Genomic DNA, 15677 nt, shown 5'->3' with positions numbered 1-15677 from the left:
TGCATCTGCAGATACAGCTTTGAAAAGTGGATTCCCCCAGCCATCCATCAAATCTTCCATCAAGGTGGAACCTCAGAGTCATTATAATACACTGAAGTACAATGGGAATGCAGTGGTGGAGAGCTACTCGGTGCTTGGCAATTGCAGACCCTCCGACCCATACAGCATGAACAGCGTTTACTCTTATCATTCATACTATGCACAACCTAATCTGCCTTCCATGAATGGGTTGCATTCAAAGTTCTCTCTTCCATCTTTCGGGTATTACGGATTTTCCAGCAACCATATGTTCCACTCCCAATTTTTGAATTACAGTGAGAACAAGAATGCACCCTGGATAAGCAGCCCCTACGAGAAGAAGCCTGACGTCCAAAACTTACAAAATAATTTGAGCCATGCTTACAGAAATACTGAACTATTGGATGACATAACACCCGCCGTACGGAGCAAAAATCACCATCAGCGCACCTATGAGAAAGCCAGCAAACATGCAGGCAAGACCCCAGCTGTTCCCCAGAGATGTCACTCAGTTCCTGCAGAAGCCTTGTCATTTGCACAAACTACAAACTCTTTTAGCAACAGAACAATCAAGCAAGAACCAATTGATTCCTTCACACACACAGAGTCCCTTTCTCGATCACCTGCTCTCAATGGCCTAAATCCAAACCTGAGCCCATCTGATCTATCCAGGTTATCTCAGAACGGTGGTCCAGAGCAACAATGGAGCCCTTATAAAATCAACCGAAATCAGTCCCAACCTGAGAGAAATAGTAATGCCGAAAGCTTGTGGAACATGTTTACGCCAAATGACAGTGTCAGCATGCTTAATGCAAGAACCCAGAGTAAATCAGAATTGTTTGGTTCCCATTCAAATGTTAGCAGGTTATCACAATCCCACCTTATGGAGAAGCAGTGGAATTTGTTTCCAGGGGAGGGGCAGAATCTGTCACCTAGCCCTGATATGCTAGGGAAATCATGGAGCCCTTGCAAAGTTGATGAAAGCCCATCCCTGTTTTCTGCCAATTCAGACCTTCAGGAGAAACCTTGGGGTCTTGGGCAATTGAACTTCAGTTCCATCAAGGGAAGCTCCAGACTTCAAGATGAATTTTGGCATGCTAGTAAAGTAGAGGAGAGGAGAACTCCCACACCAAACACAGGTCTACAGAGCAGATCATGGACTTCCTTTGCCTCATTGCCCTCTACAACCTCAAGTGTTTGTGCAGAGAAGCCCCCGTGTGCTTCCATGAAAGAAGAAGGAAGTACATCATTGCTGGGGGCTGAAAGACACTGGGATTCCTTTAGTTTGGATGACAGCATGGAAGAAACACCCGAGAAGAACATCAAGGAGGAAGAGGATGATGAAGAAGAGGAAGAGGTCTGGTCAGACAGTGAACACAACTTTTTGGATGAAAACATTGGTGGGGTGGCAGTAGCTCCAGCCCACGGCTCCATCCTCATTGAGTGTGCAAGGCGAGAGCTGCATGCCACCACCCCACTGAAGAAACCGAACCGATGTCACCCCACACGCATCTCTCTGGTCTTCTACCAGCACAAGAACTTGAACCAGCCCAATCACGGACTTGCCCTTTGGGAAGCAAAAATGAAACAGCTGGCAGAAAGGGCAAGGGCAAGGCAAGAGGAGGCAGCCAGGCTGGGTCTTCAGCAGGACATCAAAAACCTTGGCAAGAAGCGGAAGTGGGGAGGCAACTTGGCCATTGAGCCCCAACATAAGGAGAAGAAAGACTTGGTCCCAAAGAGGCAGGCCTTGGCCATTCCCACCAACTCGGCGGTCACTGTATCCTCTTACGCTTACACCAAGGTAACAGGACCGTACAACCGCTGGATATGAGAAGATGACAGCTCTCCAGGGGCCACGTTACCTCAATGCTGGCAGCACTGAAATGCAGTGCTGGTCTGTGGTGCTTTTTCCTTTGGAGAGAAACAGAATATCAAGCCAAGTGTAAAGTTTCTGTACTTTCACTTGGGAGTTGAGTAAAAGAAACTTATTGCTGTCAACCTTTTTCAGTAATCTAGTATTTATATCTTTGCATTTTAAATCTGTACATCACAGTAATGGCAAAAGAAATTTATAGTGTCCTTTTACAAAGGATGGCTTTTTAATTCCATGTCCAATACTTAATGTATATTGGATTTTTTTAACTGCAGTTATTACAACTCTGAAGCAGATTACGTGATTAACAAAAAAGACAACACCCCACCATAAATCAGGTACAAATTTGCACCTGTTGGGGCTGATAAATATCTTCCCTTGGAGACCACCCAGAAACATGAATTTCCAATTCAGTCAAAGGACTCTTTGAATAGGGTTCAGTGGTTGAGGCATGGTGGTTTCTTACTGATTCAGTAGGCCCCAGTGGCTGGGAAGATACGGAAAGAAGGCGTGTGCCGTTCCAGATAAGCAACCATTTCCTGCTCAGTTGTCGGAACAGTGTTTAAAACTGTTCAACTGACGTTGCCTTCTCTGCTTCAGATCTTGGTAAGATGAGCTGGACCCTCACTAGTCTTCTACCAGATCCTGAACAGTAGCATAAATAGTGAACTTGAGCAGAGAAAAAGAAGGAAAACGGAGGACTATGAGATCTACCAGCAGATACATTTTGCTTTTGTAAATTTCAAGGCATGTTTTATCTCTATTATCAGGTAAAAAAAGAAAAAGATAGCGATTTACACCACAAGCAGTAGTTTTACTGCTCCATTTTAAATCATTTATTCAGTGAGTCCAGTTTAATTTGGAGAGAAAAAAAAGTTTTTAAAATGAAGTTCTGACAGAGAAGGGAAAAAAGGAAATGGAAGTGATAGGCAAGAAAAATCAAGGGAAAGCAAAGTTAGGTAAAATAACCTTTGGCATCTTGATTTCTTGCTCTTTATTCTATGAGAGGAATGAAACTACATAGTAAGGACATAAGATTTCTTTTTTCCTTTTGTTAGCAGTGCTATTTAACTTAATTTTTAAGTTTGCAGTACTGTACTATATAACCATGCTAATTTCCTTGGGTGGGAAACTAGTTATGCTTACAATAATAGTGACAAGCAATGCTAATAATAAAATGGCAGCTTAAACTACTGTATCTTTAAGAAACCACTCCACAATACCTTTAGTGAGCAAATAGACAACCTCTTTCTTTATCATCTCTGGTGCAGTCGGATTAAAAGGGGGAATTCGTATTGTATTTTCCAGTGGTGCAGGCTTACCAAATTAAAATAGTTCCCCTTGCAAATAGTTATCCTAAAAATATAAACAAACCTATTGCAAGATTTATTTTACTTTGCCACCTTTGAGAGGAAGGGAGAAGTAAATGTATGTGGTAACTAATTCAGTACGACATAGCTTTGAAAATGTTGAATCCAGTGTTTAAAATTGATCTGTCCTTCTTAGTCTTCTCTTAATAAGATGCCCGATCCATAGAGGTGGCTACAGATCTCTGGAGCTAGACATTCCCTGGCCCAAAGCGATGGTGGGAGAGCCTCCTTCCTCAATTAGAATGCAATTCAGTTCAGTCTGGTTTCATCATTTTGCTTAAATGACATAAAAAACAGCTTTGGGCATTTCATTTGTTTTGTATTAGTTATTGATCATAATGATAGAAGTATAAATGTTTTGAACTGCCTGTCATGATTACCGTAAGTGGATCTTTGTATGGTTTTTCTTCAAATCATTTGAATTTCACCCTTTACTAGGAAAGTTCTGAGCTAAAGCGTGAAGAGCTATTTTGGTTTTTCAATGCTCCCACCAAATCTGTGTGGAACATATCCATTGAACTCCATGGGAATTGGAGATGGGAGCTCTCAGTCTTGAAGGTGGCACCTTCAGAACATTTCCACACCTTCTTTTGTGCCATCTTCAGATTGGGTGGTGGCAACTCTTATGATAACTTTAAGAATCCTTGCCACCTTTTACTACGGGTCTTTCTGTAGAAAAATGGAGATCTCACTCCTTCACCAGAGTAGATCCCCACTGGCTTTAATAAGCCAACACGAGTGGTTTCTCAGTGGTGTAGAAGGCAGAAGAATCAAACCTATTCAAGATCACCTTCTGAACTTAACCGGTGCCTTTTGAGAAAAGATGGCTTGCAGATCCAACTCTGTACATAGCATTTGTTTACTAGGAAACTTTCTCAGTCCTTGCGCCTGACAACAGGAGCATGGGATCACTGTAGAGCATCCTGCGTGTTTTATGTGGTTCTGATTTTAAACTGTAAATAGCAAAAAAAAAAAATTTTTTTAAAAAAGCACTTTCACCAAGATTTAAAAGAAAGAGATACCCAGTAACTTGAAGAACAGTATGTTTTAAAACAGATTATTGCGGGAGAAATGTAAATAGAAACAAAAATATTTAACAAGCTTTTCCGTCCTTAATTTCTTTTGTTTACTGTATTCTGTAAAATTGCTTATATTTTGCAAGGAGAATCAATGAATTATAATTGATTTTGTATGCATACCTATGAGCATATCATAGCTGTTAGGAATTATTCCAAGGCAGATTTATAGGAAATTTTCTGAGTGTCATAGGATTATATTGACACCAGCCACTAATTTTCCATTGGTGTCAATCAGCCAGGTTTCAGGGCATCTGCACTAGAGGCTCAATTAAACCCAAAGTAAAAATGTTGGTTAATCATTCTTTCTGAATTGTATCACTTTGGAGTGCAGGTGCAAGAACTGCAATTTAAGAGCCGCTTTGTTTTCAATTAAGGTGATTGGCAGAAGGGGAAGTATCGATAAGGGGTAGCTTTCAAGCAGAGGAAATGGACTGACCCTTGCAGTCCGTAATGGTTCCATCTAGGAGGCCCATCTGAACAACCAGTCATGAGACACAGTTTCTTTGCCTTGTTAGGCCAACTTCATGCCTGCCTGTTGTTGATAGTTGTGAGGTGGATCTATTAACTAGAAAAGAATCTCTTCCACCCCAATATTTTGTATGTTTAAGCTTCTGTAAATTCCTTGCCTTAGTGTCTCATTTGGTAAATGTTGCTGGGGTGACCTGAAAGCTTCACTTAGATTATTTTAGAGAACAAGAATTTGTAAAAAAAAAATATGGAAAAGAAGGGGCTCCAATACATCTGATTTGTTGAAATCATGTTAGTTATACCAACTTCTGTCCTTGGAAGTGTTCAGCCTTGAGGTTATAATTTTCTGAGCTGGAAATGCTGTCCATTGGATCTTCTGCAAAAGAAGGTTCCATGTTCTGAGTGTTCAAAAACCAGGAACTCCCTGGGGGTCAAGAGATGTTGAGTTAGAAGTTCCCTATTTGGTCCAGATCAGTTTATACAGAGAAAAAGAGAAATGCTAATGCAAAGATTGGCTCCTCAGTTTGTTTTATTTTCACTAATAATCAAAAGGACCAAATTATGTTGTTCTTCAAACTGGTGCAAGTCCAAAGCAAGTTAAACTGGAATCACTAGTTTTTACTGAAATAGCATACCTTTTATAGGCCTGAATGACTGTGGTACAAATATAAAGAAATCTGGTCATAAGTCAGTATTAAATCTATAGAATGTGAATGCCATCAAAATCTGGCATATTCATTAATTTACTGCAGTTCAAAATCACAAAGTAACATGTACAATACAAAATACAAATAACAAAATACATAAAACGGAGTTACCATGGATTTCATGGTTAATTATACTTTTTCATATGCCTGATTTAACATAAAGATATTTTAAGTAAAAACAAGACTGATCCCAGATAAATTTATGTTTTTAATGCAAAATGCTAGCTGCAGTCTGAGGTTGTTTTCATGCTATATATAAAGTCTACCTCATATCTCAGTTGGAAAAAAAGTTTGCTTCAGAATTACATGTGAAAGATCTATGCACGGGATTCTCTGCTGTAGCTCTGTGGATAGAAGTTAGAAATTCTTTTCATCGGCTCTGTCATTTTCTCCTGGTTTGTACAATTCAGAAAATTGCATGACACAGTTTATTTGTATTTAGGAAGGGTAGGGGTAAATGGCATCTTAAGGCTCAAAGATGTCCCAGTGGGGTGCTGCTGTGTGCTTCAACATACACACACACACACACACACACACACACACACCAGTCCTGAGATCTTAAAATAGTTTCTTGGGATGTCTAACTCAACTCACAATGAGATCTGTAGGGCTAACAATGCTATAAAATTCTTAAAGTAAGCTTGGTGAACATCTGCCAGTTGGCACTTGTGACTGAATATCCTAAGATGCAGGAAGTCAAGGTGCTAGGCACCACCCTGGTCATTGCATTGTCTTCTCTAAAAACATGAACAAATGCTCCAAGCATTGTCTTTTGAACATATGTGTCAAGCGTAGATGAATATTCATAAATCAACAGCAAAATAAATATAAAATTGAAATTTATTTGAGGAGATGTAATGATGGAAAGAGGTTATGAAGTGCCATCAAGCTTAACCCTGGTGCTATAGACAAAAACAATCCATAATCCCTGGAAAAATTCTTGAAATGTTGAATTGTGTTGCACTTGAAGACTTGGCTAGTTTTCACTGACTTCTCTAGGACATAGTCTCTGCTTTGGGCACTTGCATCTCTTTTGTCAAATTGGGAGTTGTTCGCGTCAGTCATTGTTTATGCACAAAATGTAGAAGGATCAGGTGGCAGATGAGCACTTGACATTCCTTTACCAGTTTTCCAGATGGACAAAAAGTGGCTGTTTGTCTGCAAAACTTGTTACAAACTTTTAATGGGTGTGTGTCTCCTTGTTGCTGCTCTGTGACAAGTAGGCAGCTAAGAAGCATCAAAAGAAGACATCGCAGCATATGCTTTTCTTGCTCAACATGCCCCCCCTTCCCCAGGTGCAGGGATTCCATTGCCCCCCTCTGAGTGGGGAAGGCTGACACTTGCCCAGGCTGAGCTCCTACTCAACTAAAGGCAAAAGGAACAAAAATATTCTGAGATAATACAGCTGATGGTGCATAATGCCAGAATGTGCTTTGTAGGCTCATTCAAAGGCATATTTTTAATCAACTGAAATCTTGTAATGAAAAGGTGCTACCTTGATGAGTTCTTTAAAAACAAGTTGCTTTTTAAGGTGAGGGAACAGATTCCATCTTGCTTAGGTGCTATTATCTAACCAGAGAAGTCTATAATTAACTAAAAACAGAAAGGTTGAGTATTTAAAATATTTGTAGTTTCTAAAACGTCTGTTCTGGATCTAAAATACACAACTGCATAATCTGATTTCATTTACATGTATGTAGATCCAGGACAGGTTTCTCTGGTTTGACAGCTCTGCATTCCTAGGGCTGGTTCTGAGAATGTAAAATTTGTATTTTTACAAAATTAACATCTCCGGAAAGGGCTTTTGGGATCAAGCCACAAATTGTTTGATACAAATGGGTAAATGAAAACCCATTTCTTTAAAATAAAGAAAATTAAGGTACTGCAAACTGTTCTCACAGTAACACTTGTGCCAATTTAGCAAGTGTGCATGGTGCAACAATCCATATTACTGTATATTGGTAACTATTATGCAAAACTATGGGTGCTTAATTGAAGTTTTGAGGTCACTCCAAGAGAACAGGTATTTGTAAAAGCAGTGCAGTTGTCATCTTACTTGGCTTGCTTGCTTGCTTTCATTGTTAACAGCAAACACTTTAGGGCTGTCACCCCAGTGCTGCTTGCCTTACCCAAGGAAATGTCCTTGTGGGACCGTATTTACACCTCAGTGTGAACATACGTATTGAGGTCAATATCAGTCAAGGGTCCAGCCTGTTAGCAGGCTAGGTTTGGGCAGGTGGTGTGAATGTGGATCTGATCATACAAGGTTGGCTAATCTTTAGTCTAATAAGTCAGCTTCAACCTGCTATTATGGCTTTGTGTATTTACTATTTGTAAGTAGATGTGTCTAAAACTTTTACAAAATACTATTTTGGTGCTATTTATTTTCCATTTCTTCAGTCTCTCTTTTTCACTTTTGTTCATAGAATTTGCTTAAAGTGTAGAGAACCAGGATTTTCTCATATAAGCTTGCTGTTATCACAATACATTCAAAATACCTCAGAAAACAGAGTATTGTGGCAACTTGTGATTCAGTTATAAATAATGGCATGGCTGCAAATATTAGAAATAAGGTTATGTATTTTATTAATTCAACATTGTACTTGACATCTTAGTAACTGTACCTTTGCATTCTATTCTTGGGCAATTTCTCACTTTCAATATTAATGAACTATCTTGAGGAATGAATATTCTAGAAGCATTTAAGAGCTGGTGCATTCTTGACAATATGCAGGGTCTTCCTGAAGTACCTCATAGCAGAATGTGACCAACATGAAAAAATAGTTTGAGAAGTAACATCTTTAAAAAAAATATGATCAGTAATAAAATAGTTGTTTCAAGTAAAAATAAAAATTTGGCATAAAGTTCTATCTTTTTCTGCAAAAACATTTTTCTTATAAACATTTTGGGGGCAGATTCAACAGGATCCTGGTTTTATTATCATGCACAAACAAAAAGATATGACATTTCAAAGCTACCATCTGGTGATTCTTGTGTGGCTGATTAGTAAAATGAAAGCAAGATCATGACAAAATTTAATCTTGATGTGCAAATGTTTGTTAGCAATGTATCCAATTGGATTAAAGCTTCAGTAAAAGATACCTTTAAATGATACCATTTTACACTTTTAATACCTGGAACATTGTTTTCAAAATGGCAAAATGTAGCTGTTACATTGAACAGCAAACTAATCTTATTGCTGTCCCTTTTAAAAGCAATGAATGCATTGAGTTTTTGCATGCAGAAAGATTATTATTACATGATCAAAACAGTTGTTTTTTTTTTTAAAAAAATTACTCTTTGTCTTCTTGCCCAAGCATAGTAAAGCAAATTGGCTATGTTTTCTTCTGCTCCAGTATCAGGGATTTATTGTTATTTTACAAACAATTTTTGGTTGCGTTTTCTCATTTTAGCTCTCGCTTTTGGAGATTTGCTCCCTGCTATTCAGTTTCTGGAAATATCTATTTAGCTGGCTTTTGGCATTTATTTTTCATTCATATCTGTCTTTTAAACAAATTTTACATCAGTCTTTTAAATGTTTTTTTTTTAATTTAAAACAATGAGGAAAAGACCAGTTTAGATTTGGCAGACTAATTCAGTTTAGTTAACGGAAGGCTGTGACTACTCACGGTGTTTGATTTCTTGTCTCCTTGAATTCATATTGGGTAAACGAGACCTCCATCGGAGGCCACCTTGTGACCACACTTGAAGATTTCTTTGTTGATTTGACTGTGGCTACTTGAAATGAAGTTTTATCTGGGGTTGGTTGACAAACGGTAGATTTACAATGTCTCAAGGCAATAGGACTTGTGTATTAAACTGTAGATAACCTTAGTACAGTAAGTCTATGCTGATAATTTTATTTTGTATAATTTCCTTGTATTTTTTCTTTCATACTTCCCCCCCCCCCATCAATGTCTTGGCAAATTTATTTCTAGGATGCAAAAAATGGCAAGTATGAAACTTTCTTTTTTTTTTAATTTGTATTTTATTATGTTACACAGCCAACAGGTTTGTGAAATGTATTATTCCGGATATCTTTAAACTATTGTGGGTGTTTTAATAAATTTTATATTTATTTTTTGCACTCAAATTCTGTGTGTTTTTCTCCCAGTCAACAAATACAGGGCTGTCCTGTTCTGGATATATGGCCCACAGATCTATCCTCTCATGCAATCCCATTCCATTTTCATTTTAGCTCTGTCTGTCATTTATTTTTCCTCAGAACTGAACAAGAAATGGCTTCCCCCTCCTTCCCTTATCTTAATCCCCAGCCCTTCCTCTGTCAACAGTGTGGCTGAATTGGTAGCCACCACTCGCTCCATGGGGGCTCTGGCTGCATTGAGTCCCATCTTGGGTTCATCTTAGTATTTTAGACTCTACTCAACCCATCCCCTAAAAAAATCCAATCCTTTAAGAGTCTTTTAAAAAGCATATTGAATTTAAACACTAAATATATCCATTTACAAATCTAAGAGGAGCAAGATACTAAATGCAGTTGAATTTGATCAGGGCCTAGGACAGGCTATTTATGAGACTGTTTTCACCAACCGAAAGGCATATTGCAAGGGTGGTCTTCAGTACTTATGTGCAAGCAAAATCATTTTGTGAAACAGTTCTGAATCAAGTACAGGCAACTGAGCTAATGGTTAGTCAGTCTGAGATGACACAGTGAGTTTATTTACTTTGCATGCTTGTGATTTGGTGTGCTCTGTGATCTCAACCAATTGTGATTTTCAGTAAGCCATAGTTAATCAAACCACGTGAATCGATTACTTATTTAGCTACTTCTACCCTTGGCTAAAACAGAAACAAGAGCAGCCAATTCATCTTCTGAATCTAGCTAAAAAGCCCAGTTTATGGAGGTTCATGACACCCCAGGCTTCAGGACCTGTTTTATTGCCCAGTCCCGGCAACTGATGGACTTGGTTTCCTTTTAGAGAGGGCCTTTTTCTGAGGGTCTGGTGGGCAGTTTGGTTGAGGCCTTGGTCATGGCCTAGAGTAGGCAAGAGACTGTATTGTCCCTACATGGCCTCTCCTGGGGAGGCAATCCCAAGATACATCCTGATTTACTGAGGAGCTTCACGAAGTGTAGCGCAAGAAGAGACCAAAGGATCACAGCTGGAGGAAAATGAAAGGGGTGCATCTGGTTCAGCATGAGTAAGAAGCCCTATTAGGGATTACATCATGGGGATTACAGTGGTGATATGTTTTAATTTTTCTACCTGCATCTGTCAGTAGCAGCCAGGCAAATCTGGTCCTCGGTGAACAGGCTGCAGAATCCATCACTGATATCATCGGTGACAAGCTTCAGTAGCATTTATTTAGGGTAGGGCATATAATACATGGACTAGCAATATATATTAACATTTCATCTAGATTAGTAAAACACAATAACAGCTAAATGTTAAAAAGACCTCTGTTCAAAAACCGATCTCAAGGGCTAGGCCAGGGGTAGGCAACCTCGGCTCTTTTATGACTCATCGACTTCAACTTCCAGAATTCCTGAGCCGGCTATGCTGACTCAGGAATTCTGGGAGTTGAAGTCCATGAGTCATAAAAGAGCCGAGGTTGCCTACCCCTGGGCTAGGTCATCTAACCATTGAAGCACAGCATCGTTTGTGATAAAATCAGATGCCCTCAGCTTACAGCCCCTTGTGATGTGATCTACAGGCAACACAAACCAGAATAAAAAATTAAATCTTATATAGGATCCCTGCAGGCCACATATTTACTTAGAAATTCACACACATTCATTTAATTTATTTATATGGAGATAAGATGTTAATACTTCAAGACATTAAATCAGATGGGAACTAGATATTACCAATACATAAAAACACATTATGAATGGCTTTGTTTTCAACATATACACGAATATCTCTGGTTCTGTATCTGTATCTCTCTTCCTGTCAACCCTCTAAGCCTCCTCCCAGCCTATCACCAAATTAATGCACAAGCCTCCTCCTCCCACCTATTACTTCCTGCAATGCTCCCCACATGCCATCTGTAGAAAAAAATGTGCAACCAAATATGAATCTTTGTATCACAATACAAGAATATGAGTAAATTGCAAATACATGTAATATGTGACATATTTAATTTGAAATATTTCTTAGTTAAAATACAGAAACTAGAAAGACTATTAGTATGTCACATGCATGCTTGAAAGTTGTCCCTTCAGGTCATTTTGAACTCCTTGCAACTTAGAATAGGAATAGGAATAGAATCTGGAAGGGACCTTGGAGGTCTTCTAGTCCAGCCCCCTGCTCAAGCAGGAGAACCTAGACCATCTCAGACAGGTGAATGTCCAGTTTCCTCTTGAAAACTTCCAGTGATGGAGCACCCATGACCTCTGGAGGCAAACTGTTCCACTGGTTGTCCTCACTGTTAGGAATGTTGCCTCTAATTCTGTATAATAATTTTATTAATTTAAAAATGGAATTTTTTATTCAATTATCATGATCCTTGTGCAACCTGAAATTCAACAAATTTATTAAACCTTTTTGGGGAGAGAAATAGGTTGCCTCCCTCAACCTTAAAGGAGGCTATGTCTCCTCGGGTAGACATTGCGGGACTCAATAATCATGAACGATTATCACCCAGTCTCCAAATGTCCCTTTCAGGCTTCAGCTCCAGAGGAACCTGGAGGGAATGGCTTTCGGAGAGTCCTTGACTTACAACCACAATTGGGACCAGACTTTCCAGGCTAAACAAGGCAGTCATTAAATGAGTCATGCCCGATTTTACATCTTTTGCCATGGTGGTTAAGCAAACTGGCTTCTCCCATTGACTTTGTCAGAGGCCATCAGGGAAGGTCACAAAGACCAATCATGTGACCCCGAGACACTGCAACCACCGTGTGAAGCACCCAAATTTTGATGGTGTGACTGTGGGGATGCTGCAACGGTCATAAGTGCGATGACTAGTCATTAGTCAGTTTTTTCAGTGCCACAGTAACTTTGAATGGTAGCTTAACAAATGGTTGTAAGTCAAGGACTATCTGTATTTGAACTAGTTTTGGTCATGTTTCAGGCTGCAGACAGCCTTTGTCATATTAGTTGGACTTATGGAGAAGCAGGGATATATAGAGTTGGTGCATCCAGCCACATGCTCCCTGACTACCCAGTACCTTTTGATACCACTGACCCTTTTGGACTGGCTTCAGGGCTTGGGGGAAGGTCCGCATTTGTGGAGGGTAACAGGGTTTGACTTCTCTCCCCCCCTCTTTAAAATCTACATAAAAATGCTGGGTGGTATTACCTGCCAACCTGGGGTCAGATATTATCAATATACAGATGATACTCAGTTCTGTATTTCTAACCCTGGCTGGTTAAAAACAATGGATGGAAACTTATCAAGGAGAGATCAAACCTAGAATTAAGGAGAAATTTCCAACAGTGAGAACAATAATCAATAGAATTGCTTCCCTCCAAAAGTTGTGGGTGTTCCATCACTGGAGGTTTTTAAGAAGACATTGGACAGCCATTTGCCTGGAATGGTGTAGTTATTGTCTTTCATGTCCCAGTTACCTCTCAGTTGGTCCACAATGCAGCAGCATAGGCAGTGAAAAAGGCACCACATTATCCACATATCACATACGTGATTTCCAGATATCACATGGGAAGTGAAAGGGGCACATTATTGCCTTCTCCAGTTGCAGGAGGATGATCTTGGGGCACCCCTTCCTTTGCAACACTATTCCTCCATGCCTGCAGGGCAGGAAGAATTGCTGCAACCAAGCCCTTGGTCAAATCAAAGACATCTGAGTCTGGGTCAGAACTGTAATCTGAGAAAGCCTCTCAGACTAAACCTCTTCAGGAGGGAGGGAGGGGGAAAGCACATTCAAACTTATAAGATGCAGACGCTGTAGCCTTATTAGATTCTCATCCCATTTTTTAATAAAAGGTCAAGGTGGTAAACGCATTTAATATTCCTGCTTCCTATTTTCACCACAACAACCCTGTGAGGTGGGCTGGGCTGAAAAAGGAACCGTCTCAAAGTCTTTTATATCTAAGACACAGCCAGAACCGACTGTCTCTTGGTTTCCAGGCCAGCATCTTCTCCATTACACCCAAATGCTGCTCTTTTATAATAAAAGTAGTACAGGTAGTACTCGACTTGCCACCACAATTGAGCCCAAAATTTTATGTTGCTAAGTGAGAAATGTATTGAGTTTGGCCCCATTTTCTTGCCAGATTTATTAAGCGAATCGCCGCACTTTACAGAGTTGTGAAGGGAATCGCCTTCCCCCGCTGGCTTTGCTCGTCAGGAGGTGGCGAAGGGGGATCCCGTGACCCTGGGTCGCTGCGGCCGTCGTAAGCGCGTCAGTCGCCAAGCGGCACGAATTTTGGTCACGTGACCAGTTGCTATGGCAACCGTCAGGCGAGAGCGCCCGCGCCGGCCGGCAGGACTGTCTGGGCCACGTGAGCCGTTGCCAGGGAGGAGCCCAACCCTCCACAGGCTCCGCCCACTCCTCCGGCAGCCCTCCGCCCACCCACGGCCGGCGTTCCCGAAAGCCAGCGAGGGACAACAGGCCAGGGCCCGCCGCAGTCCTTCCGCCGTCACGTCACCGACGCGCCCCGCAGCCACACCTCTTGACGGCGAGGACGCGAGTTACGTCATCGGTCGGCGCCTTTGACCTCTCGGCATCATGGCCGCTGGTTCCTGGTTCCCTGCTTGCCGGAAGAAGGTGGGTGTCGAAGGGGCGACCGAAGGGACGGAGCGGAGTCGGAGGAGCGTCTCCCGCGGGGCTTCGATCCAGCTGAACCTGCTAACCAGAATCGTTTCCGTTTCCCACCAGGTGGCTTTTCTTCTGTGCCGCGGAGGGCGATCCTTGGCTTCCCAAACCGAGGGGGAGACCCGGGTGACCCGAGTCCTTCAGGAGAAGTTTCCTCGGGCTGTGGCGATCAAGGTCGTCGATATCTCAGGTGAGGAGAGACGTCGGCCAGAGCTCTTGCCTTACCTTCAAAGTGGTCGTTTTGCTGCAACGTCAAATTTGAAGAAAGGCGTTGATTGGTGTTTCGTTGCATTTATAATTTGATCCTTAGGTTAAGATTGAGTCCAGCACATAAAAACTCCACATCCTGAAATACATATGCTGTTAGTTGGTAGAATGCAAGCAATATTTTATTGATTTAGTTGTAGAGAGTTCTTAGCTGACACAGCTTGCTGGGGGTAAATCTATTCAGTAGTGGTATATGGCATGTGGTATATTGCACAACATCTTCAAGATGAGGAGGGCTAAAACCACATTGCCATTGCTTCTTCCGAGGGATGAGTGTCAGCCAATTGGCTTAGTGCCTAAGACAGGACTAGAACTTACAGTCCCCTCATTGCTTGCTGTTACTTTCACCAATACACTAAACCAGGTTTCCTTGGATGATGAAATATTGTACAAATATGGAGAAGTGAATACTGTAAATGGAACTGATGGGTAAATAAATTGACACTGGAGGGAGTAAGACTAGGGTGTGCACCCTTGGTTATTTAATGCATTTTGGATAAATATCTGGATAAATACCCTAGAAATAATTAAAAAGTTTGGTTAAGTTGGTTGTTAGTTGGGAGATGTGAATGATTATGTTCATTTGTTTTTAGATATGGTATTAACTAAGAATCCAACTGATCTGTAGTACACATTAGTCTGAATGATACCTAAAATGAGCTTCATATTATTCAAAATATGCTTTCTAAAATAACAGTTAAAATTTACAAATAGCTTTGTGATTTTCTGCTTGTGAGCTATTGCTATCTATATTCAGTTATGAAATACTTATTTCCCATGATAGGAACATATGATCTCTACTTAAAATAGTCTTAGTAAGATTAAAAACATGAAGTTTAAACAGCTGAAACATTTGGAGCACATTAATCCCTAAATGTGATAAAATTAACTCATTTTGTCAAGGTGGTTGTGGAGCAATGTATGAAATACATATAGAATCAGAAGAGTTTAAGGAAAAGAGAACAATTCAGCAGCACCAAATGGTCAATCAGGTGAGCGGGTAGACCTTAATGCTATGGGAATTGTATGGGAACTTTGGATTTCAAGCATTTCCTATTATTTACTCCTCCAGACCTCATGCATGCCTATCTTGTTACTCTTGTACACTGTTTGGATGTCCTAATTTTAATTGGGAGGAGCTCTTGTTCTCAACAG

At 40.5% G+C, this 15677-nt stretch overlaps 2 protein-coding genes across 4 annotated transcripts in view; both read left to right on the top strand.

Annotated features, from left to right (window-relative positions):
* Positions 1 to 9602, top strand: part of TET3 (tet methylcytosine dioxygenase 3) — an 88969-nt gene extending 79367 nt beyond the window's left edge. The window contains exon 10 of the mRNA XM_083368588.1: positions 12 to 9602. Within this exon, the coding sequence (XP_083224714.1) occupies positions 12 to 1849 (1838 nt within the window). The 3' untranslated portion in view covers positions 1850 to 9602. The remainder of the gene's footprint in view (positions 1 to 11) is intronic.
* A 4028-nt stretch (positions 9603 to 13630) lies between these two features.
* Positions 13631 to 15677, top strand: part of BOLA3 (bolA family member 3) — a 460366-nt gene continuing 458319 nt past the window's right edge. For all 3 annotated transcript variants that reach the window (XR_014493187.1, XR_014493188.1, XM_083368590.1), the window contains exons 1-3: positions 13631 to 14207; positions 14319 to 14445; positions 15426 to 15514. Coding sequence is in view for 1 of the 3 variants with exons in the window: in XM_083368590.1 (XP_083224716.1) it covers positions 14169 to 14207; positions 14319 to 14445; positions 15426 to 15514 (255 nt within the window). In the remaining 2 variants the exon portion in view is untranslated. The remainder of the gene's footprint in view (positions 14208 to 14318; positions 14446 to 15425; positions 15515 to 15677) is intronic.

This window comes from Vipera ursinii, assembly GCF_947247035.1.
Source record: "Vipera ursinii genome assembly, chromosome: 8".
In the NCBI taxonomy this organism is placed as follows: Eukaryota; Metazoa; Chordata; class Lepidosauria; order Squamata; family Viperidae; genus Vipera; species Vipera ursinii.
This window is presented reverse-complemented; position numbering and strand designations above follow the sequence as displayed.